The 24,452-nt window shown below is 35.8% G+C and overlaps 1 protein-coding gene across 4 annotated transcripts in view; it reads right to left on the reverse strand.

Moving 5' to 3' along the window:
* The window catches only part of LOC150086955 (tyrosine-protein phosphatase 69D-like), an 823,111-nt gene that overhangs the window by 154,591 nt on the left and 644,068 nt on the right, over nucleotides 1–24,452 (reverse strand). For all 4 annotated transcript variants that reach the window (XM_090371707.1, XM_090371706.1, XM_090371704.1 and 1 more), the window contains one exon: nucleotides 14,839–14,929. In XM_090371707.1, the coding sequence (XP_090227833.1) occupies nucleotides 14,839–14,929 (91 nt within the window). The remainder of the gene's footprint in view (nucleotides 1–14,838; nucleotides 14,930–24,452) is intronic.

A 24,452-nucleotide genomic window follows, 5' to 3' on the forward strand; every position in this document is an offset into this window, starting at 1 on the left:
CAAAATCCTTACTAACTGTGCATAACTGATTAAGATTTTCCTCTAATTCTTTGGGATCGTGGCTTATAACCACAATGTCATCTGCAAATCGTAAATAGTTTAGGTACTCTCCGTTCACATCGACTCTTTCTGCAACCAGTCTAATCTTCTTAAAACTTCCTCAAGGGCAGCAGTAAACAGCTACGGAAATATTGTGTCTCCTTGTCGAACTCCTTTCTCGATTTTAAATTTGCTACTGTCTTTGTCTAGTCTAATAAACGAGATAGCACTCTCATATATTTTCTTCAAAATCATAATATATGGGGTATCTATGCCTTGTCTTTCCAGTGCCCGAAACATTGCCTTATGCTGTATGGAGTCAAATGAATTTTCATAATCCACAAATGCCAGGCATAATGGTGTTTTATATTCATTTGCTTTCTCCATTAGCTGTGATATTACGTGAAGGTGATCCATAGTTGAGAATGCTGTCCTAAAGCCAGCTTGCTCTTTCGGTTGATTCTCATCAAGTATTCTTTCTAATCTGTTAGTAATGACCCTTGTGAACAACTTGTAGATGTGGGATAACAAGCTAATTGGTCTATAATTTCCAATTTCTGATTTATCTCCTTTCTTATGCAGCAAAACTATGATTGCATTATTCCACTGCTTAGGCGTCACACCTTTTCTAATGCACTTTGTGAAGAGCCTTGCCAGTTTTTGTGTTATGTCTCTTCCTCCCAATTTTAACAACTCTACAGTAACTTCATCTTCCCCCGGGGCTTTCCGATTCTTCATTTTCTTCAATGCATGTTCTACCTCATCAGGAAGAATATCAGGTATGTCGTATGTGTTGCTACTTTGCAATCCATCTTCCCCACTGCTGGTATCATTCCCTCGCTCCTTGTATAATTCTCTATAGTAGTCTTCTGCTATTTGAATTATGCCTTCTCTGCTGTTTATAAGTACACCATCGCTATTCTTCAGTTTCAGTATCATTTGTCTTTCTGTATTACTGCTCATGGCTGCTGATTTAAATCCTTTGTTTTCCCTTAATGCTTGTTCTACTTTTCTTGTGTTAAATCTTCTTATGTCCTCTCTGAGTCTCTTTCTAATGGCTTTGCATAACTCAGTATACTCAATTTTCTCCCTGTCAGTGTTTTTCTTGCTCTTCATTTGTCGTCTTCGGTTCATCATGACAAGTGTTTCTTGACTAATTTTTTCTTCTTTGAATTTCTGTTTCCCTATAGGTTTCTTGGGCTTTATCACTTTCAGAAAGTTGTAATATTCCTCATCGATATCTTGGTCCTGAGCAGTCTGCAGAAGCTCAAACTTGTTCTTAAGTTCCAGTACATACTGCTTTTTCTCCTCCTCTGTTATCTCAAAGACCTTTGTATTATTTACTTGAGTCAGTTTTTTCCTTTCCTTTCCTACATCTATATCAAGTGTACATCTTACCATTCTGTGATCACTTCCAACGTTTACCTTATTCAGGACGGTAACATCATTCACAATATATCTTCTGTTAGTGAGGATGAAGTCGATTACATTAGTTGTTAATCCATTTGGACTCTTCCATGTCCACTTTCTGTTCACCCTTTTCTTGAAAAAAGTGTTCATTACTGACAGTCCTTGAGATTCTGCAAATTCCACAAGTCTTTCACCTCTTTTATTTCTTTCACCAATTCCAAAATTTCCTATAGTTCCTCTTTCTGCGCTGTTTTGCCTTTTTCAAACTTTAGCATTGAAGTCCCCCATAATAATAGTGTAGTGGGTTTTCTGCTCATCTAGAAGACTCTCAATTTCGGTGTACATTTCTTCAACCTCTTCATCGTCATGGCTCGATGTTGGTGCATAAATCATTATAATCTTTAGCTTGTACCTCTTAGAAATCTTGAGTATTAGTCTTGACACCCTTGGTGATGTACTTTTGAATTCCAAAATGTTGTTTTTAAAATCTTTATGGACCAGAAACCCAACTTTGCCTTCATTCCTTTCACTGTTTCCATTGGTGTACAGCAGATTTCCACTTGATAAACTTATAAGTGATTAATTTCTTCTTCTTGTTTCAGCCAAACCGATGATTTTCCAATTCACATTTTCTAATTCCTTTTCCAGCTCTAATATCCTGTCTTCACTGATGAGTGATCGTACGTTATAACAGGCCAAGTTCAGTTTCCGTGCATGGTAGCCTGGTCATACCCGGAGATTCTTAGCACCCTCTGCTTCCACTCTGATCCTCTCGCTGCCGTAAGAGGGAGAGTGAAAGCTGCTGGGGACTGAGGGCCATTTGTATTGTTGTGCTCTCATATGCTGGAGGGTTTGGTCTTTTCCTCTTCACGCTGACCAGGCATCTTGAAGAGAACCACTCTACATGTTCGTTGCCACCTAAGTGACATAACAGGGCTTACCATTGAGAAGGTGTGCATGAGTGGATTTTACGGAGGCAGGCCAACCAGACTTCTCCTAAATCTTCTGTAATAGAGAGATATTGGATCCATCAGTGTTTTAGGCTGAGTGTCTGATAACACACAGGATACCTGTTCCCCTCTAAGCCCCCTCTTGTCTTAACAATATCATCACCTTAAAAAAAGTAACTACATTTGTAGTGAAATAATACATTTCACTACAAAATGTTACTTTTTTTTTAAGGGATGCAGTTTTTTTGTCAGCCACTGTATATTACATTAATGATACAGAGAAGGATCAAACTGAGTAAAAAAGATAATTCTCTGTTGTAAATCTGGAGAATTGGAAGCTATGGTAGTGCTATAAAGGTACTCCTTATAATATTAGTTGTGAGGTAGATAAGTTAAAAAGGGCATTGTGTATTGTATTGTACAATGATTGAAATGGTTCTGAAAGTTTCTTCAACTCATCTCTTGTCAAGGTACAAAACTCTGTAGAACAAGAAATTCTAGTATTGTGTGTTGCTATGTTGTATGAATGGCCCCCTTAACTACCAGGGAATAGTAATCACAATGAGAGCTATTATCTGGTACCCATCCCTTGCAATCAGTCAGCAAGGTGGCACTCTGCTTGCTTGCGTAAGATTTTGGACTAGCCCAAAAAGAAGAAAAAAAAAAAAAAAAAAACGTGGAAGTGGAAGGAATTAGGGTGAAGGTTGGAGAGTGGAGGATAATAGCAAAAGGCATATCATCCAAGGTGAATCCAGAAATGTGGGAGATAGAGGGATATCTCTGTAGGGATTGCTCACCCACCTACAAGGGGAAGGAGAGAAAGATAAAAGTTAGAGCATCCAGCTTGTCCTTTGTAGGGGCGCCTCCGTAGCCAGGTGGGAAGGAGCAGCAGTGCATAGCACACTCTTCTTGATTAGACCGGGGTTCGAGCCCGTTACCACCAAATACGGAGGATGCGGAAAGGTCAAGGGAATGACCACCGTATATTCCCGGAGCAATATGGCCTTAGTTGCTAATGCTCCTAAAACCCAAATAAAAAACAAACAAACAATTGTCCTTTGTAGGAGTAGGGAGAAAGCCAGAATTCAGGACCAAAGAACTCAGGAACAGCTCTGGGGGGGGGGGAGATGAAAGAACAGAGTCAGAGAAGGACAATCATTACCGTGGTGACTAATATGCCTTACTGTATTTATCACCACCACTTGTATTTCTGGCAGCCAAGTAGAAGGTTATTATTAGGATCTAGTACTGCCTGTTATCACATTGTATGTGGTCTAGTGAGATGCTGAAGTAAAGAACAATTTATAATTAAAAAACTAATGACATAAAAATAGATGATATATGCTTGAAGTAGTTATGTAAATTTCCTACAATCACCCATTCAAATATTCTGATATATGTATTCAAAACAAAGTACTGTGCCTCATAGTCACTGTTACAGCTATCATTTGAATCATGTCTTTTCATATGTTACAATGGAATGCTGTTTATATGTAAGTATTATTTTTCTTCCTCCCCATCATTGATGTTTTGGTGCTATTAACACTAATCATGTTACTGTTAATACTGAATGAAAGATTGACTTAAAGAGTATTCACATTATGCCTATTCTGAGTCATTTTGTTTCTCAAAAATCAAATTGCTGTTGTTCAGGATACAAACAACTATTATTTTTTATTTTATTTATTTTTATTATTATTTTTTTTTATAGTTTACTATATTACACATGATGATTCAAAGCTCATCCTGAATATTACCAAGGATACCATTAGTCAGAGTAAAAATCATTAAATAAATTTTGGTTTCCATTGTTAATTTAAGCAATTAGTGATAATTACTTGTTATCATCAGAACACTTGGTTCTCCCTTTCTCAAATCCTATTACAGCAATGTATGGGTCTTCTATTTCCTATGTCAGGGATTTTTAAAACTAGACATTTTAAATAACCAGTTACAGGAAAACCTTATTAATTTCATAAAAGTTAAAAGTATCAGGCAATTCAGAGTCATTAAAACTCTTCAGTCAACAGAATTAGGCTTTTCATGGATTTTAAGTATGTTTATTTTGATATACCATTCATTTTTAATTTGAATATATTTCATTTCATGTGTACTTAAATACTCCACCAGATGTAACATAAGTTTGTATCTATGACGTGTTTATATCATGGACATATTAAATATAAGGCAATTCAACCAGTCAATGTGAGTGACCAGTACAATGTTGAGCCCATTTAATGTGATATAAACATTGGAAAAACAAAATTGAGAGTAGGAGCATGTTATAGGCCTAATGACTGTGATGAGTATACCAAACAGCTATAGAGAGAAATAGAGTTGACCAGTAAATCAGAATGTCTTATAATGGGAGAATTTAACTTCAAACGTTGAGTGGAACTTGTGGATTGGTCACTCACATACTAGCATGATTTTGTAGATTTCTCAGATTTTTACAGCAGCATGTTAGAGAGGCAACAAGAGGAAGCAATACTCTTGATGTCATTATTACTCTTGATGTGATTGTTCATGCATTACGAATCTACAGGTAAAGGATCACTGGGTGGCATGATCACAGTGTGCTAATGTGGAATTTAATTAAAGACATAACTATCAAGGGTAAAGGAAAAGGCTTTTGCAAGAGTGCATACTCTTACAAAAGTCTCAGACAGTTTTTAAATTCTATGCAGTGGGACTAACAGCAAATGATTCTAAATAGAAAGCATTTAGGGAAGTAATCATAGAAGCTACAAGGCTTTTAATACCATCATATTTCTTTGTTGGTATGAAAAGCTTAGTAGCTTTTCATGCCAACAAAAAAATATGGTTCAAGACTTAGACCTAAATGGATGTAAGATGAACTATTGAGACAATTGGCAGAGAAGAAAATGCATGGGGTGCATATAAATTATCAGGTGATGCAGAAGTGCATGGTAGATATAAACTAGTAGGCATTCAAGTCACAAAGGAGGTTAGACTAGTCAAGGCAGATTATGAGAAATCTTTGGCAAAGAATGGAAAGAAAAACAGCAGACTTCTTTACTTATGTAAACACTAGAAGGAAGGGGATGAATCACATTTGCCCACTTGATATCAGATGGTTTGACTGTTGATGAGCTTGCTCCAGATGCTGAAAAACTGAATAGGTATTTTGCATCTACATTCACACATGAGGAATTCTTTAGTGGAGGGGAGGAATTTTTTAAAACTCTAATGGGGAGCTAAATGATTTTGTGATAACTGAAAGAAAGTGGAAGAGAAATTGTTGAAGCTAAACCTAAAACAGGTGCCTGGGGTATCCAATTATATTAAGGGAGGCAGCAAAGGAGGTATGCAAACTCTTAGCCTTAATTATGCGAGCAATCTTAGATTCAGGGGAAGTTCCTATGGACTGGAGATGTGCAAATGCATCTCCAATTCATAAAGAAGGATCAAATTACTCATGATCAGAAGGATCATGAAAGCATAACTGATCTGAAAACATAACTTCTGTTCCAGGGATTATAATGGCATCACTGGTTAAAGAAGTGATGCAGGACTATCTAGACAGGAATATAGTTATACTGCGGTCACAGCATGGATTTGTTAAGGGGTGGTCTTGTCTTATTGGATAAGTTTGGCTGATGCTATATAAGCTTGCATTCTTGCATCATTTTTCACTACTACTAACACAGCAACATGAAGTTTTAAGCCTTCCAGCTTTAATTAATTATTTTTAAAGCAGATATTTTATAAAGTGATTTGCCCTATAATGTTATTAACTGTAAAAGTGTGCAGTTTTACTTCATCATTGTTCCCTCTGCTGATAGCAACAAGCTTATCCATGAGCACATCTAAAATTATTAATTGTATTTTTAATTTTATTAGACCACCAAAAGAGGTAAATCCCCCCCCCCTTCAAAATGGTATAAAAACGTGATGCAGAGTAGTGTCTATTACCATGTTATTTTAATACTTGCACTGAAATAAAACCCTACACATTCTTTTGCTAATTTTCTGCAGCGGGTCAAGGGTGCCTCAGAGTATGGGGTAAAATATATTTTTAACTTTTATTATACATTCCACTGGAAGTTTTTATTCCACACACTGCTTAACTGCTTGTTTAGACTCAATACATTTTGCTGTTTGGCACAAAGCTGCATACTGAAGCCATGTGCTACATGATGAAAGGCTCCTGAAAGAGAATATGGTATTGTCTCAGTTTAGTTTTTAATTCAATAGTGCATCTGCATCTTTTGGTGAACCTATTCAAATTAAAAATGAAATTTGCAATTTTGGATTAGCCCATAGATAATGATGTTATTTCTAAAGTGAGCATAAGCTTTTGAGACTTCTTGCTGATGACTTCTTGTCAATGAAGGAAATGAGTCCCTAAAACAGGATGACAGAATAATAGGATGCAGAACAGCATATTTTCTTAACCTAATTACAAAGACAGGTGTGGCAATATCTCCAAGACTACTGAAAAAAAAAAAAAAAAAAAAACACTGAAATACACTAGAACAACATACCAATGGGGGTATGGTACTTTCCTTTTAGTGAATGTGGATTTCCTTGGGTGGGGAGTATATCCCATTGTTAGAGATGGGTGTTGATTTAGTTTGTTTTTTTAATTCTATTATTATTTTAATCTGACACTGCTAAGGTATCTTGGTATTTATGTAGCAGAACTATACCTTATTATAGTGCCATCTATTATCATATTACAATGTTATTCTAATTTGCTATTTCTGTTACAGAGGGTTCTCAATCTGAGTGTCACCACACTCGGATTGAGAATGGGGCACCTCCGTAGCCAGGTGGGCAGGAGCAGCAGTGTGTAGTACATGCTTCTTGATTAGACCGGGGTTCGAGCCCGTGAGCCACCAAACACGGAGGATGCAGAAAGGTCAGGGAATGACCACCGCATATCCCCGGAGCAATATGGCCTTAGTTGCTAATGCTCCTAAAAAAAAAACCAAATAACAATAATAACAACAGATTGAGAACAATATTATACTACAGGCATGACATTAATGATTCCTCCATTGCTTTACATCCCTGTATCTATTCTGTCTGTCCAGTGTGTGTTCACAGGCTGATTTGTATTTTGTGTGGGCTGAAAAAGAGCTGCAATAACTCATGGGGAGAACCCTGCCTGAGATTAGATTGTAAAGGGTATGACAAAAGTCTCTCTATATGTAGATGAAATGGGCAAGCATGTGTGAATGCCTTATTACAGGTGACATCAATCTGTCTCTAACTGATTGGAACAAGTGGGAGGAAAACTCATCACAGGGAAAATTTTTTTAAAATAAACTAAATGATTATTATTTATACCAGCATGTTAGAGAAATACTAGGGATGAAAATATTCTAAACCTCATCATTACTCATGAACCAGATGACATCACAAGGCTTAAAGTACAGGGTCCATTGGCAATCATGCAGTAATTAGTTGGAAGATGAAGAAAAACATTGCCGTAGTTAAAGGGAAAAGCACGGGTTTTAATTTCAGAAGGGGAGACTATGACAGTTTAAGGCGCTTTATGGAATCTATTAAATGGGAAGATTGCAGAGAGAGGGTGAACACATTTGAATTATGGAATATCTCTAAAGCAAAAATCACAGAAGCCATGAATGCATACATACCATTAAGAAAATATTGCATGAGGAGGATGCCAAAATGGATGAATGTGGAGTTGGTCGGGCTAATTGAAAAGAAAAAGATAGCATGGGATAATTACAGAGTGACAAAAAGTACTGAAGCCTACAACAGCTACAAGTTGATCTGCAATAGTACCACATATAAGGTTAGGGTGGCCAAGGTGGAGTATGAGAAAGCACTGGCTAAGAGAGCAATCAATGCGGTGAAGTAATTTTTAATGTATGTGAATACAGGTAATCCCCCATATGACACAGTAGTTTGGTTCCTACAAAATCTTGTGTAATGTGAAACCGTGTTATACGAGACTACGAACCAGTACAAAAAGGGGGGTTATGTTCCAAAAGGTGACAAAAATACAGCATTTTTTTTATAACTATCGAAACTTAATTTTTATAGTAGTAATAACTTAATATTTTAACTTTATTTTTATAATAGTAGTAACTTAAATAGTAATAATTGAATAAATGTCTAACCTTATAAACTGTGATACTTATATGTGAGATAATGTACATTCATTTAATTTTCTTTCTCTTCATCACTGCTAAGCACAATCTCTTCTACAGCATCTGTAGTGTACCTTCTGCTCTCTTTAAAAGTCACGAACTGCACTCTTTGAAGTCCCAATTATTTTTTATGGTCTCAAATAAGCACAAGTTCAATAGCACAGAACCTAACCCAGGGATTTCCCAGGAAAATACAGGGGACCCGCGCTTTAAATGATACGTGAAAATCTGAAGAATATTTTCCAGTTAGCAAAATAAAAATAAATTTATGCTTACATACATAGCTTACTTAATACATACTGCAGTATGTACATACTAATTGACATTTCTGTTCACTGACTTTTTTTTTTTTTTGTTGTAAAATTTAAAACAGTAAAAATTATAAGCAATTAATAACAAAGAACATGGCCCGCACAAGTTGCAACAAACACGATGCAGAGTAATGAGTTTCTGAAAATTTATTTATGTTTATCATATGATTGAATATTTCATGTAAGGGAAAACACATTTCACCATTATAATGTGAAAACCCACAGAATTCCAGCTATCGGTACTATAGCAAATGCAAGAAGATAGAGTTTACTGCTCATTTATAATTGATTGCACCAACAGAAACGACTAATAAACTGGAAACTGCAAATTGTTTTTATTGTTTTATGGTACTGGCCTCCAGAAATGTGCTTTGGAAAAATATCACAAAGGCGATAACAACTAGTGAGACAACAGCAAGGATTTGCAAAAAGGAATGGAAACGTTGGAAATTACATATAACATATTAGCAGAGTTTTCCCAGCACAAATACTGTGTTATGTGAGATTTCCCGCAATTCTCAAACCATGTTAGAGCGAAACCTTGTTGTACAAGTACCATGTTGTGTGAGGATTTCCACAATTTATCAATTGTGTTGGAGCAAAACCGTGTTTTAGAAGTACTATGTTGGGGGTTGCCTGCACATTGAAGAAAAAAGTGAATCAGATTGAACCTGAATCTTTGGACTTGTGAGAAGTGCCAATACATAAAGGTGATTCTAAGAGTAAAGTTGGTAACTACAGACCATTAGTCTGACTTCAGTGGGAGGGAAAAATCTTAGAGGCAATGATTAAGCATGCAATCCAGGGACATTTAGATAAAATAGCATTCTGAAAAAAAAAAAAAACACAACATGGTTTTGTTAAGGGAAAGTCATGTTTAACTAAACTAGTAAGCTATTTTGACACGGTTACTCATGGCTGGATGTAAAGAGAAATTTTGACATAGTTTATTTGGATATTAGCAAAGCATTTGACTCAATACCTAATGAGAGGTTACTGTACAAGCTGGAACGTGTTGGGATTACTTGAAACAGACGGAGTGCTGGGTGGCTGCAGGGCCGAAGGCAGAGAGTTATGACTAATGGATATTTTTCAGGCTGGTGTAACATCAGATATGGGGCCCCCCCAAGGATCGGTTCTTGGACCACTATTATTTCTGATTTTCGTAAATGACATTAATGAAGGGATAGAAGGCATGATGTTAAAATCTGCAGCATATGTAAAGATTCCACATGAATGACTGCTGTACAAACTGGAGCTATGGTTATCAGTGGATTTCATGTTGGACCACTTACTGTTTTCAATAATTATTTATGATACTGATGAAAAAATATCAAAGCTCAGTTTGCAGATGATACATGGGTTGGCATGATAGTTTAATAGTTTAATGACAGGAATCAAGGCATACCACTGCAACAAGACCTAGAAAAATTAGGCAAGATGGGCTGAGAAGTGGCATTTGAGGTTTAACATTGATAAATGCAAGGTACTGCATATGCACTGCAGTAATCCCAGAATAACATACCATTCATGAGGTTGAGGTACCAGACTGAAGGCAGTGGAGAATGAAGAAGCAGGGGAAATTGCACAGTCTGAATTTAAGTTCTTTGAGTGGTGCAAGTTGGGGTGCTATCACAGCTTATGGAGTTTTGCCAATGATATATAGGATTTTTTTTTTCAGGGGACAAGGCAATGGTCAGGCTGCATCTTGAGTACTGCATACAAGTCGAGGCATCATTTTAGGAAATGATCTGTTGGAACAAGTGCATTGAAGAGCAACAAGAATAACAAGGGGGCAAAAGGGTGTTGTCAAAAAAAAAAACAAAAAACAGACTTCGGTTCTGAAAATTGCAGCATCTGAAACTAGGCTACTGGGTGACCTGAATAGTGTTTAAGGCTTTAAATGGGTTGGGTAAACCAAATGCTAATGGCATCCTTACTCTTTCTCAGATGGAAAACACGAGGAGACAAATTTAAATCAGAAAAGGATGATTGCAGGACAGATGTGGAAACTTTCAGCCAGAGAGTAATTGTTGAATAAACCAATTAGATAAAATAGCATTCTGAAACCACTTGATCTTGTGAAAGTAAGTAGTTTGAATAAATTTAAAGGAATGGACAATTATTACATTGTATGAGCAAATGATGTGATAGCAATTTTTTTTGGGTTAATGCTGCATATAAGGGTCCTGAGCTGGATATCATCATTTTTCTCTTTCTTGGTGATTCCCTTATACTTCTGACTCTTGTTTTCTCTCCCTCTCTCTCAGGTAATTCAAAAAATATATATATATATATATATATATTTTTTTTTTTTTTTTTTTTGGCTGGTGCAGCATAAAGATCAGGCTTCCTTGTCCCATACGGCTAATAATAATAATTGTGCTTTTTTGCATCATCTTGCCACCATTAATACTAAAATTTGATGTCTGCATAATGTTGCAAATTTAACATTTCTCACATTTAGAAATCATGATGGTGAATTCAGTAAATTCAGTACAAATAAATGCACACAGTAACTGTGTACATTTATTTGTACCAAATAGTGAACAATCTCTATATAAATAATGATGCAGTGTGACACTTTCAATCCAACAACAAATCATACTGCATTTATCATTTACCAATTGAAGTGTGGTACAGCCAGTCTCTGGGATTTATGAATACATCATAGTGAATATATACACTGTGTGTGTGTGTGTGTTTTTTTTTTTTTTTTTAGTTGTTGGCACATCGGCTTCTGTGGCCATAATGTACCTCCCAAAGTTTTTGCATTTTACTCTGATCCAAGCCCGAGGCGATATTCGAACCCACGACCTTTGGGTTGCCAAGCAGGCACTTTACCCACCTGGCTAGCCCGGTCGGCATGTGTGTGTGTGTGTGTGTGCATGCGCATATACACAGTATATACATATTCATCCTTTATAAGAGAATTTTACATTTATGTTTTAAAGGCCAGACTCATTCTAAAAGAATAATTCAAGCTTAGAAATATGACAAATTAAATTATACATTAAGGTGCATCCTCTGACACACATTAGAATGTATTACTACATAATCTTCAAGTATTATTCCACTACTCCAAGCATCTTGTAGAGTGCTACATACCTATTTTAGCTGATGATGTAGACTGCTTCAAGTTGTGTGTATGACTATATATCAATGCAGATTTTATTATATATATATATATATATCTTTTTTATTTTTATTTTTCAATTTAATATATACTTTTTGCTATTAAATTTTAAGTTCTTTGGTCAAATATGCTCTTTACATAATATCACAATAGTTAAATTGTGATATTATGTAACAATATGTCTGTAAAAAGTTTGATTGTTGGTAATTTTTTTCCCTTACTGTCCATAAAATTTTCTATGCTAAAGTCTTTCAACACTATAAAAGTTAGCTTCAGAGGTTGATATCCCTGGTTGAAGAGGAATCGGAATTTTTCCGGAAATAAAATTTACATAAGATTATTATTTTTATTTATTATTTTAGTTAAATAAAATTTAGATGTCATTACTTTTTGGGAAGAAACTGAGACTCTACTCTCCTCTTTTTCTGATTTTGTTAGAAAATTGCAATGTGATCTCAATGTAGTTACAATGATCTGACACTGATGATCCATTACCAGGGATCACCAGGTTTTTTTATTTTTTTTTAAGTCGAGTATTTTGTAAAAAAATATCATTTGCTTGAACTACTACTGAAGAAAATGCATTCTTGTACCACCATTTCTTTTAACAGAATAACTGTTACTTATTTTTAATGGCAGTGGGTGTGTTTTCCATAAATGGCAGCAATACTAACAAAATTATTGGACCACTGCTTCAGAATACTGAATTTAAAGTTATCTCATATTCTGATGGATCTCTAATATCCTTATTAATATAACATCAGAAATAAGTTATGATGTCCAACAATTCTTGTCCCTAAATTGTTGTTTAGCAACTTAAGGACAAGATTGAAAAAAAAAAAAAAATACTATGTACATTAACTGAAAGGAGAATGATACATGGTTTGTCGTAATAATAGATAATAATTAAAAGCACACTGCTATACCAAGCAAGATAAATATAAGATATTTACTGAAAGTTTATCACCTTATAATACACTTAAAAGATATTGGCAACGTTCTGAGGCTACACTGAACCTTGTCTTCATGGCTAATCAGAAACGGAACTGCTGCTAACTGGAACAAGTGTGTTGTTGTTGCAATATGCAGAAGTTCCATTTCTTATTAGGCTTGAAAACAAGGTAACCTCAAAACATCACCAAAACATTAAGTGTATATCAAGGTGGAAACATTTTGATATCAATCTTGTGTGTATAATTAATATTATGTACTGTTAGATTTCAAAACATATTTCAACAACTTATGGAAAAGCAATCCCTGATTATTGGAATTTGAACATTATGTTAGAGAAATATTTAAAAATGCTGGTCAGAAAAACATGATGAGAAGGGAAATACATTGGTTGAATTAAGAAAAAAAGCACTACAGTTGACAGATTTATTCATTATGTTCCATTGGTAATTTCGAAACACCAATTTCTTTCTATTTATTTTACATATTTCTTAAACAGTAAGTCATTGTTACTATGTATATTTAGTTTTTAAGGTGATTTGATTGCTGAAATCATATTGCACCATTTATATTTCATATTAAAAAATTCTGGACAATCACAATACTGGAATAATAGAATTCAAACTCTCAACTTTATTTTTAGGCAATCATGCTAAACAATGGACCAGACTGGCAGCATGAGTTCACATTTTAGCCTAATGCTGGTAGCTATCATTCTGTGGAGATTAGATATCATTCCTACAATATTTCTGGATTATTTAGTAAACAAAAAAACCATAGTTATTTTATGATGTAACTGAAAGTTCTCCCTGAATTCAAATGGGTAAAATTAACCATTTGTCTGTTGTTGTTGGGTTTTAAGTGCATCAGCAATTTAGACCATATTGTGTTGTTGTTGTATTATATCTGTACAAGTATGTATTATATCTGTACAATATATAATAATAATTACAAAGGCTGATTTGTGTGTTATGCAGGATGAAAAACACAGAATAACTCATTGGAGGAAACTCTATTCCCTCTGTCTGAGATTAGCTAACTACAGCTAATCTCTAAAGTAATTTCTAAAGGCCTCAAATGAAAAGGCCTTTAGAAATTACTCCAGTCATTGACGGGACTCGAATTCAGACCTCTCCAAGAAGTGAAAGTGGTGAAACCATTATACTGCCATGAACAACTTAAAATTTTTGATCATTAAATTAAAATGTGATCAGAGACAAATCTTTAATGACTGCATTAAATTATGCTAGAGCCTATATTCTGTAGAATATGCTATGTATTCTGTACTTGGCAAGCTTAGGTATGCTGACAGCATAATTACAAATTACTCCTGAATACTTAAGCTATGTGTAACTTTCAAAAAACTGGAATTTTCAAAAATGTGGCATTCACTAAATGGGACATATGCTGGATTTATGAGATTCTACCATATTAGGAAAATGTACTGTATTTGATAAACACATCACCAGCATGGTTAGGGGGAATCAAATTGACCACAAGGCCTGAAAATGTTTCTAGCAATTCAGCTCATTGCCTACCCAACTAAAACTCATGTTATCGTTTAAGAACAGTCTGATTTTTTGGCTTCTCTAATAAAATTTTGAGAAATATATAATTATACATATATATAAATAACCTATACAGTATATAAAATTTGAAGTTTTGGTCTCAAAATGAAATACTGGATTATTTGCACCAATTTAATTCAAAACACTGATCTTTGGATCATTCAGTCTCAAACAATTAATGGGCTTTTCCTGTATATTAATTTCATAAATTATATTTAATCGTATCAAATGAAATGCTGCAAGACAGAATACAGAAACATTTTTGTGATTATTAGCAATATTATAATAGAAATGAATTAGTAATCTTGAAATAAGGAATTTACATACAGGCTTTAATATCTTGATATCTGTTTTTACACAGATTTTCTCGACTGTTTGAGGCATGTGTTGTTCTCTCTCGAAATGTTTCTGGAAGAGCCTGAAATTTTAATATCATATTATAAGTGTATAGTATGTAGGTATGAACCCTTATACTATTTGGCATATATATAAACAATAAGGAAGCTTCCATATGAATGCAATTCACTTTCTTTAGGTCACATACTTGTATTACCGAATTTTATGAAGAAAGAAAGGTAAAATAACTTGTGCTCACCTTTGTGCTCTGTTGTATTCATTCTTCTTGACATTACAATGTGGATGCAATGGAATATTTTCAACATTATAAATCTACATGTGTTACACTCAACCTGATATACCTATAGTAATACAATGTTTTCTTAAACTTTGAAAAGTTAAACTCTGCATTTAATGTGTGTTAATACTCTGCAGATAAAGACCAATCAGTGCAGTGGGGTAGGTGTACCGAAGTGTAATGTCGGGTTGTATGGAGTGACTGACTGCTTAGTCTAGCTCACTGCAGCAAGCTGCCACAAGCTAGTTTCCAGTATTGGCACATGGAACTGGGCCAGGGATCTACTATTCAGCTCAGATATTGTTGTACCAATCTACTCAGTATACCGATCTTAAAGCTGCACAGCAGTGTAAAGTATGTAAAGTGAGAAAAAAGAAGAGGAAGAAAAAGCACTAGTTTAAAAGAAAGACAGGAAAGAGAAGACAGGGAATAGAAAGAAGAAGAAGAAATAGACAGAGGAAACAAAGTACAGATATCAGATGGTCCCTGTGATATTCATTTCAGAAGACTAAACACCATCTGTCTTGCCCATGATGTACTGCAAACCTTCTAGAAAGATGGACACAAAACACTTCACACTGAGTGTGTTGAACAATGATTTGCAGCCAAACAATTAGAACAGGTCAGATCAGTGTCCCTGTACATACATTCAGCGTAGGAGTGTCTGCCTCTCACATAATGTGAACAAGTCAGTTCCTGTGAATGACAACATCCTGCAGTATGTCCATACTTAAGACAACAATAACTCACTGTAGTAAGATAATATCCTCTGAACCTATAACTGCAACTACTCATAAAGTCATATCCAGAGCACTTCACTTTATCCCTAACTCTAGAACTGACAGTCAATATCCAATTCCTACACTCATTAGACTTATTTATCCTCGAGAAAGAGACCTTATATTTTCTAACAAAGTCATCTTTCAGTATACCAATGTCTGATAAATTTCACTCATATAGTTCTCACAACAGTTCTAGTTCTTGAATTCCTTTGTCCACATCAAATATAATAATGTCAGGTAAAGGTTATGAAACCCTTTGCACAGGAAATCCCTTGTCCTTTAAATGAGCACTAAACTCAACAAATAGCCAAACATCATTAGGAGTATTTACTTTCACTATAACTTGACCCCCCTGCAGTCTTTAACTCTCTTAGCTTTTAGCATACTTAACAACAAACTGCAATCCTCAGATGGGACTCTATGAACATCAGAACTTCTCACAGCTATCTTATTATTTGTCAAACTCAACATTTTCAATTAGCCTGATGTTTTCATTACAATTGCAAGAAGTGTCACTGAATAATTTCTACAGTTTTTTTTTTACGAAGTGCCAGCAGAGTAATCATACAGTCCACATGATCCGTTAATGACAAGTTACAAACTTTATCATAATTATCTTGCAGCACAGAAGTTCCAGAACTAATTAATGTAGAGGGAGCTATTTGGTTAATTTTCAAGTTTATTTTATTCCCCTCCTATAGTTTGCCTAGGTCTTCCTTGAATTTATTCAAATTATCCACTTCCACAACAATGAATGGAAGCTTGTACCACTAATCAATCACCCATTGGCTGAAGGCAAACTTCTGCACATCTATTCAAGTGACCATCCTTCCTCAATGTGAATTTATGCCTTCTCATGTGCATAGTCTGAGCATGAGGAAGGATCCCATCAGCACTGAGTTTGCTCAAGCCATTCAAAGCCCTAAACACTTCAATCAGATCACCTTGCAAGGGCCTAGTCTCCAGATGCAATTTGCAGAAAGGAAAGCCAGGCCTTCTTGGTAAGAGCACAAGTTTGTTCCTCTCACCAATCTTATTGTCCTTCTCTGTACCTGTTCCAACAGCTATATATCCCTCCTAAAATGAGGCCTCCAGACCTGTATGCAGTACTCAAGATGTGGCCTACCATCGCCTTATACAATGGGATAACCAACTCCTTATCCCTGCTAGCAAGATTCCTGTATATCATTGACAAATCCCAATGAGCTGTCTTGGCAGCCTGCATCTTGCTCAGAGTTCATATCAGACTGCACAATCATCCTCAGGTCGTTTTCATTTTCTACAAACCTTAGTGTATTACCCCACAGTTGATATGTTACTCTGGGATTGATGCTACCTATATGCAGTACCTCTTTGTCAATGTTAAACTTCAATTGCATTTCTAAGCCCATCTGCCTAATTTTTCTAGATCTTTTGCAGCAGCAGCATACCTTCATTACTGTCATTAACCATCCTGCCACCCTTTGTATCATCTGAAAACTTAGACATTAAGCCTGATATACCCTCATCAGTACCATTAATCAATAAAGAAAACAACAATAGGCCAAGCACTGAACCCTGTGAGAACTCCACTAATAATATTAGTCCATGTAGAGCAGTGTCCATTGATTCCCCTCCAGGGGCTCACATCTGGTGAGTTTGGGTCCTGAGCTGGATATCATCATTCTTTTCTTCGTTGGCGATTTCCTTCTACTTCTGACCCTTGTTTTCTCTCTCTCTCAGGGTAATTCAGAACCTTTTTTTTTTTTTGGCTCTTGCAGCATAAGCCTCAGGCTTATTGCACCATATGGCTAATAATAATAACCACTTTCTGTATTCTCCCACTCAACCATCCCTTTATCCATAACAGCAACTTTCCCTTAATGCCACACTGATCCAATTTTTACAGCAGTCTTTTATGTGCAACAGTATCAAAAGCTTTCCTGAAATCCAAGTACAGCCACTCCCTGATTAATGTAAGGGTTGCGTTCCGTGGAATGCTACGTAAGTCTAAATTTCCCTAAATAAGCATTTAGGGAAATTCTGCACTCGCAACTATGCGCGCTTAATTTGATAGAAGCAATAAAGAAATGTTCCACGAACATGTAAATAGCATTATTGATTCAATTTTTTTATCTCATGTGTAAGAAAAATTACAAAAGTGTACAAAATTACAAAATTATAAAATTACAAAAAGAGAGAGGAGACAGGCATAATATCAGCAAGTTTTACCTTTCGAGCATCGTTGCCAGAATTAACTCTCCAGTTGATAAGTATGCCACTGCAGATGATGAGGGCTGTGGAGATTTAGAAGGAGTTTTTTCCAACACATCACAAAATTTCTCTGCAGCTGTAGAATCGGCACTAGCGACTTCACCACATACTTTAATGTTTTGGAAACCAGCGTGATGCTTGAACCTATTAAACTACCCGTTGCTTGCAACAAACTTGGCTTGGGGTTTGCCGTACTTATCATTATTTTCATAAATACTCCTTGCTTGAATGGCCGTTAGATTCAGGGGCACTTGCTTCTGAATCTGATTTTCCATCCATATTATTAATAGCTTTTCCATTTTCGATATAGAACCTGAACGCTGTTTCGTGATCACTGTTGGGGCAGACTGGCCCTGGTGTGAAATACTTTGATTCTTTAACATGTTATTTTACATGCGCACTGTCCCTTAAAATAGTATTCACTGTTTAAGCAGTAAGACCTAATTCCATGCAATAGATAAACTTTGTCCTGCTTCATACTTCTTAATTAATCATCTTCATTTCTAAATCAATTTTGTTTTGTTTTGTAGCACTGCTAGCACTTGCACTTTCCATTGGTCCCTTTTCTTTCACCATTGTAATAAATAAATAGGAATGATGATAAGATTCCAAAAATTTATTTATGTTTTTTATATGATTGAAGATTTCAGTGAAGGGGAAACATATTTCACCATAATAATGTAAAAACCCACACAATTCCAGCTATCGGGATTATTGTAAATGCAATAAGATTGAGTTTACTAACCACAATTCCAGCTATCGGGATTATTGTAAATGCAATAAGATTGAGTTTTCTGTTAGATGCACTAACAGAAAAGCCCAATAAACTGGAAAGTGCAAATTGTTTTTATTGTTTTATGGTAGTGACCTCCAGAAATGTGTTTTATAAAAATATCACAAAGGCGTTCAAAATTGATTCTTATAATGGAACATATGATAATGATGAAAGTGTAGCACAATTTCCATTGCACAATTATGCACAAGTAAGAACTGTTTTACATTTTGAAATCTTTAGTGTAAGAAAAAAAGGAGGTGGATGAAGTGGACACATGCTTGGTGAAGTGGAGAAAGCCACTTCCTCAACTACATGTCTCCTTATAAATGCATTGTAGATACCTGCTTCAGCCTTAATTACACTAGCCAACAATTTTAAACTTTTTTTTGATAATATGAATGAAATTAACTGATTTCACTAAATCGCACATGCTGAAAATAAAAATGACAGTAGAAAGTTCATAGCACATCACGTTTTCATGTTATGGCTTTGTGCTCCTTTTCTTCCAAAAAATGTAAATTTTTACTTACTTAAATGTACTTGACTTTTCTTGTAAATTAATTGCTTGAAATAGAAATGATGACCAGTAAACATTCCAAATAGATAAAAATTAACATATTTAAACTTTATAAACACCTATTTCGATTTAAGTAAGCAATTAACCCATAAAAGTTGAGTCAAAAATAGGAAATCGGTCTATTTGCAGCTATTTTTTCCTCTTATGAGTAGAGTGGTCCTCCCTTATCAGAAACCAACAATAGTCACCCATAATTGCTGGATCCCATCATCTTTGATACCTCTGCTCCATAGTGTGGATATCTTGATGGAATCATTCCCTCTACTTGTCACTGACAGATCCCAAGTTCTCCGGAAAGAAGTCCAGGTGTGAATCTAGGAAGTGTATTTTCAGCGACATTCGGCATCCTAACTTTTGATAGTTATGCAACAATTCTTCTATCACCTCTTTATAGTTCTCTACTTTTTTTTATTCCCTAAAAAGTTGTTAACAACAGCTCTGAAGAACTTCTATGCAGCTAATTCAGTGGCGTTAGGTAGTAGAATCAGCCAAAAAAAAACTATTTCACACATCGTGGAGGCTTGAGTCTGCTATATCCACTGCAACTCCAGCTCCTTGTGTTGGAATTTCTGCTCTTGGCAGCTCCTAGCGGTGGTATTTCTCTTCTCGGCAGCTCCTATCACTGCTCGCTTTCCAACAGACTGTGAACAGATGCAGATCTTTCCAATGAAGTTTGGACTTTGTCTGAAATTTAATTATATGTATATTTATTTTTTATGTAATTTGATTATTTTTCAATTTGTTCATATCAATCTTTTTTGGTCATGGCAGGTTTTTTCCCTCCCTGTACTTGGGCAAAGAGGAGAGGGAGTATATAAGAATACTGCTAAATTATGTGTAACTGACAGTGGGGTTGCCATTGGTTGGCTGGGATCGCTTTAAGTAATAAATATCAATATCAATCCATTTCCTCAGAATGTTTGTCCAGTTCCTCCTTGAATTTATTTAAGCTATCAACTCCCACAACAACAGATGGGAGTTTGTTCCAGCAATCAACTACCCGCTGGCTAAAGGCAAATTTTTGCACATCTATTCTATAACTGTCTTTCCTCAATTTGAATTTATGTCCCCTGAGGTTTGTAATCTGAGCAAGATTAATAATCCCATCAGAATTCAGCCTGCTCAACCCATTCAAGGCCTTATACACCTCAATCAGATCACCTTGCAGATGATCTGATTTCCCTGCCAGATGCTGCAATTTGCAGAACTTAAGCCTTCCTTGGTAAGACCATCCCTTCATTCACCTCACCAACCTTGTTGCCCTTTACTGTACTCACTCAAGCAACATCCTCTGTGGTGTCTCCGTAGCCAGGTTGGCAGGAGCAGCAGTTCGTAGCACATGCTTCTTGATCAGACCGGGTTTCGAGCCTGTGAGCCACCAAATACGGAGGATGTGGAAAGGTCAGGGAATGACCACTGCATATCCCCAGAGCAATATGGCCTTAGTTGCTAATGCTCCTAAAAACCAAATAACAACAACATTCTCTGTAAAATGGGGCGTCCAGACCTGTATGCAATACTCAAGGCATGGCTGACCATTGCCTTATACAAAGGGATACTCATCTCCTTTTCCCTTCTAGCAAAATTCCTGTATATCACTGACAATACCACATGACCTGCTCTGGCAGCCTGTCCACACTGCTCAGAAAATATCATATCTGACTGCACAATTACTCCCAGATCTTTTTCATTTTCTACCTCCTTAAGTATAGTACCACACAGTTGGTACATCTCCTTGAGGTTACTTCTACCCATATGCAATACTTTGCATTTGTCTATGTTAAACTTCAGTTGTTATTTCTCAGCCCAACTTTTCTAGACCCTGTTGCAGTGGCACACTGCCATTACTGTCATTAACAACCCAGCTAACCTTTATATCATCTGCAAACTTCAACATTAATCCTGATATACCTTCATCAATATCATTGATAAATATACAAAACAACAGTGGGCCCAACACCGAACCCTGGGGTACTCCACTAATAAAATTAGTCCACGAAGAGCAGCATCCATTGATCACCACTCTCTGTCTTCTCCCAATTAACCACCCTTTTATTAACATTAGTAGAGGCATATGATGCAAGAAAACAAGCTTATGCAGCATCAGCCAAAAAAAAAAAAAAAAAAAAAAAAACCACCCACTTCCATTTCACCACTCCGTTCATTCGGAATACCTGTCCAGCTGAGCCTTAAATTTATTTAGGATATGAACTTCCACAATAAGGGATGGAAGTCTGTTCCATCAACCAACTACTCGCTGGCTTAAGGCAAATTTTGCACATCTATCCTACATCTGTCTTTCCTCAATCTGAATTTATGCCCTCTCAGGTGATTATTCTGAGCAAGAGGAAGAATCCATTTATCCATTGTAGCAACTTGCATTTAATACCATACTGCAACAATTTGCACAGTAGTCTTTCATGTTCAACAGTGTCAAAAGCTTTTCTGAAATCCAAGTATATGATATCAAAATTATTTTTTGCATCCAGTTCCTTTGTAACCACATTATAGTATCCAATGAAATTTGTCAGACAAGACTTTCCCTTAACAAACCCATGCTGTGTCTGAATTATTACTGCAGTCTTGTCTAGATGATCCTGCAATGCATGTTTAACCAGTGACTCCATTATTTTCCCCAGAACAGAAGTTAAACTAACTGGTCTGTAATTACTAGTGTCACTCTTAGATACTCCTTTGTGAACTGGGGATACATTTTCACATCTCCAGTCTGTGGGGACTGCCCCTGAATCCAAGGATGCTCTCATAATTATGGCTAAGGGTTTGCTTACTTCTTTTGTCATCTCCTTTAATATAACTAGATAGATCCCATCCACCCTGGGTGCCTTTCTTATGTTTAACTTCAACAATTTCTCCTCCACTTTGCTCTCAGTTTTTAGAAGTTAGTTTCAAAGATTTCATCCTTTAAAAGCTGTCTAATCTTTGGGCCTACGAATATCATCATCATCATCAGCCATTTTCAATCCACTGCAGGATGAAGGCCTCTCCAGCAACTTACCAGTTCCCTCTGTTTTGTGCAATGGCCACCCATTTACCACCCATGAACTTGTGAATTTCATCTGTTCATCTCCATTGTTGTCTTCTGGGTTTTCTTTTAGCTCCACTTCTGTACCATTCTGTTATTTCCTTAGTCTATCTGTCATCATGTCTTCAAGCAATGTGTACTGCCAAAGCCCAATTTCAGTTCTTTAGTTTTGATAAGAATGTCCTTTGTTTATGTTTGCTGCTTAATCCATGTGTTTCTATTCTTATCTAACAGTCTGATTCCTAATATAATTTGTTCCATTCTTCGCTGTGTATTTTTCAGCTTCTCTTCCATTCTTTTGGTGAGTACAAAATTTCACTTGCATAAGTCATGATAGGGAATATACGTTGACTCATTATTTTACGTTTCAGACAAATTTGCAATATTGCTCCTCAGTATGTGACTATATTTCCTGAATGCTATCCATCCAAAATTTATTCTTCTCTTGACTTCCAGCCATTTATCATTATTACAGCTAATAACTTGTCTCAGATAAGTATATGAATCCACCTTATCAATTACTGCTCTTTCAATGATTATATCCCTTTCTGTGGCATACTTTTTCATCATTACTTTTGTTTTAGCCATATTCAACTGTAGTCAGAAATCCTTACTAATTCTGCATAACCGAGTAAGATCTTCCACTAATTCTTTGGGATCATGGCTAATGATCACAAAGTCATCGGCAAATTGTAAATGGTTTAGGTACCCTTCATTTACATTGACTCCTCTCTGCAACCAGTCCAATCTCCTGAAGGCTTCTTCAAGGGCAGCAGTAAACAACTTTGGAGATATTGTGTCTCCTTGTCGAACTCCTTTCTCAATTTTAAATTTGCCACTATTTGTCTAATCTAATAAAGAAGGTAGCATTCTCATATATTTTCTTCAAAATCATAATGTATGGGGGTGTCTATGTGTTTTCTTTCCAGTGCCCGAAACATTGCCATATGGAGTCAAATACCTTTTCATTATCCACAAATGCCAGGCATAATGGTGTTTTATATTGATTTGCTTTCTCCATTAGCTGCGATATTACATGAAGGTGATCCATAGTTGAGAATGCTGTCCTAAAGCCAGCTTGCTCTTTTGGTTGATTCTTGTCAAGTATTCTTTCTAATCTGTTAGTAATGACCCTTGTGAACAACTTGTAGATGTGGGATAACAATCTAATTAGTCTATAATTTCCAATTTCTGATTTATCTTCTTTCTTATGCCACAAAATTATGATTGCATTATTCCACTCCTTAGGCATCACACTTTTCCTAATGTATTTTGTGAAGAGTCTTGCCAGTTTCTGGGTCATGTCTCTTCCTCCCAATTTTAACTCTATAGTAACTTCATCTTCATGGGGGCTTTCTGATTCTTCATTTTCTTCAATGCATGTTCTACCTCTTCAGGAAGGATATTGGGCTAATTTGTGATCCATCTTCTCCACTGCTTGCATCATTTTCTCAATCCTTATATAATTCTTTATAGTAGTCTTCTGCTATTTGAATTATGCCTTCTCTGCTGTTTATAAGTACACTATTGTTATTCTTCAGTTTCAGTATCATTTGTCTTTCTGTATTATTTTCATAACTGCTGATTTAAATCCTTTGTTTTCCCTTAATGCTTGTTCTACTTTTCTTGTGTTAAATCTTCTTATGTCCTCTCTGAGTCTCTTTCTAATGGCTTTGCGTAACTCAGTATACTCAATTTTGTCCTTTTCAGTGTTTATCTTACTCTTCATTTGTCATCTTTGGTTCACCAACAAGTGTTTCTTGATTAATTATTTCTCCTTTGGATTTCTTCTTACCTATAGATTTCTCTGGCTTTATCACTTTCAGAAAATTGTTGTATTTCTCATTGATATCTTGGTCCTGAAAGGTGTTCAGAAA

Source organism: Mastigoproctus giganteus, chromosome 4, assembly GCF_048544385.1.
Source record: "Mastigoproctus giganteus isolate SK-2022 chromosome 4, ASM4854438v1, whole genome shotgun sequence".
Lineage (NCBI taxonomy): Eukaryota > Metazoa > Arthropoda > Arachnida > Uropygi > Thelyphonidae > Mastigoproctus > Mastigoproctus giganteus.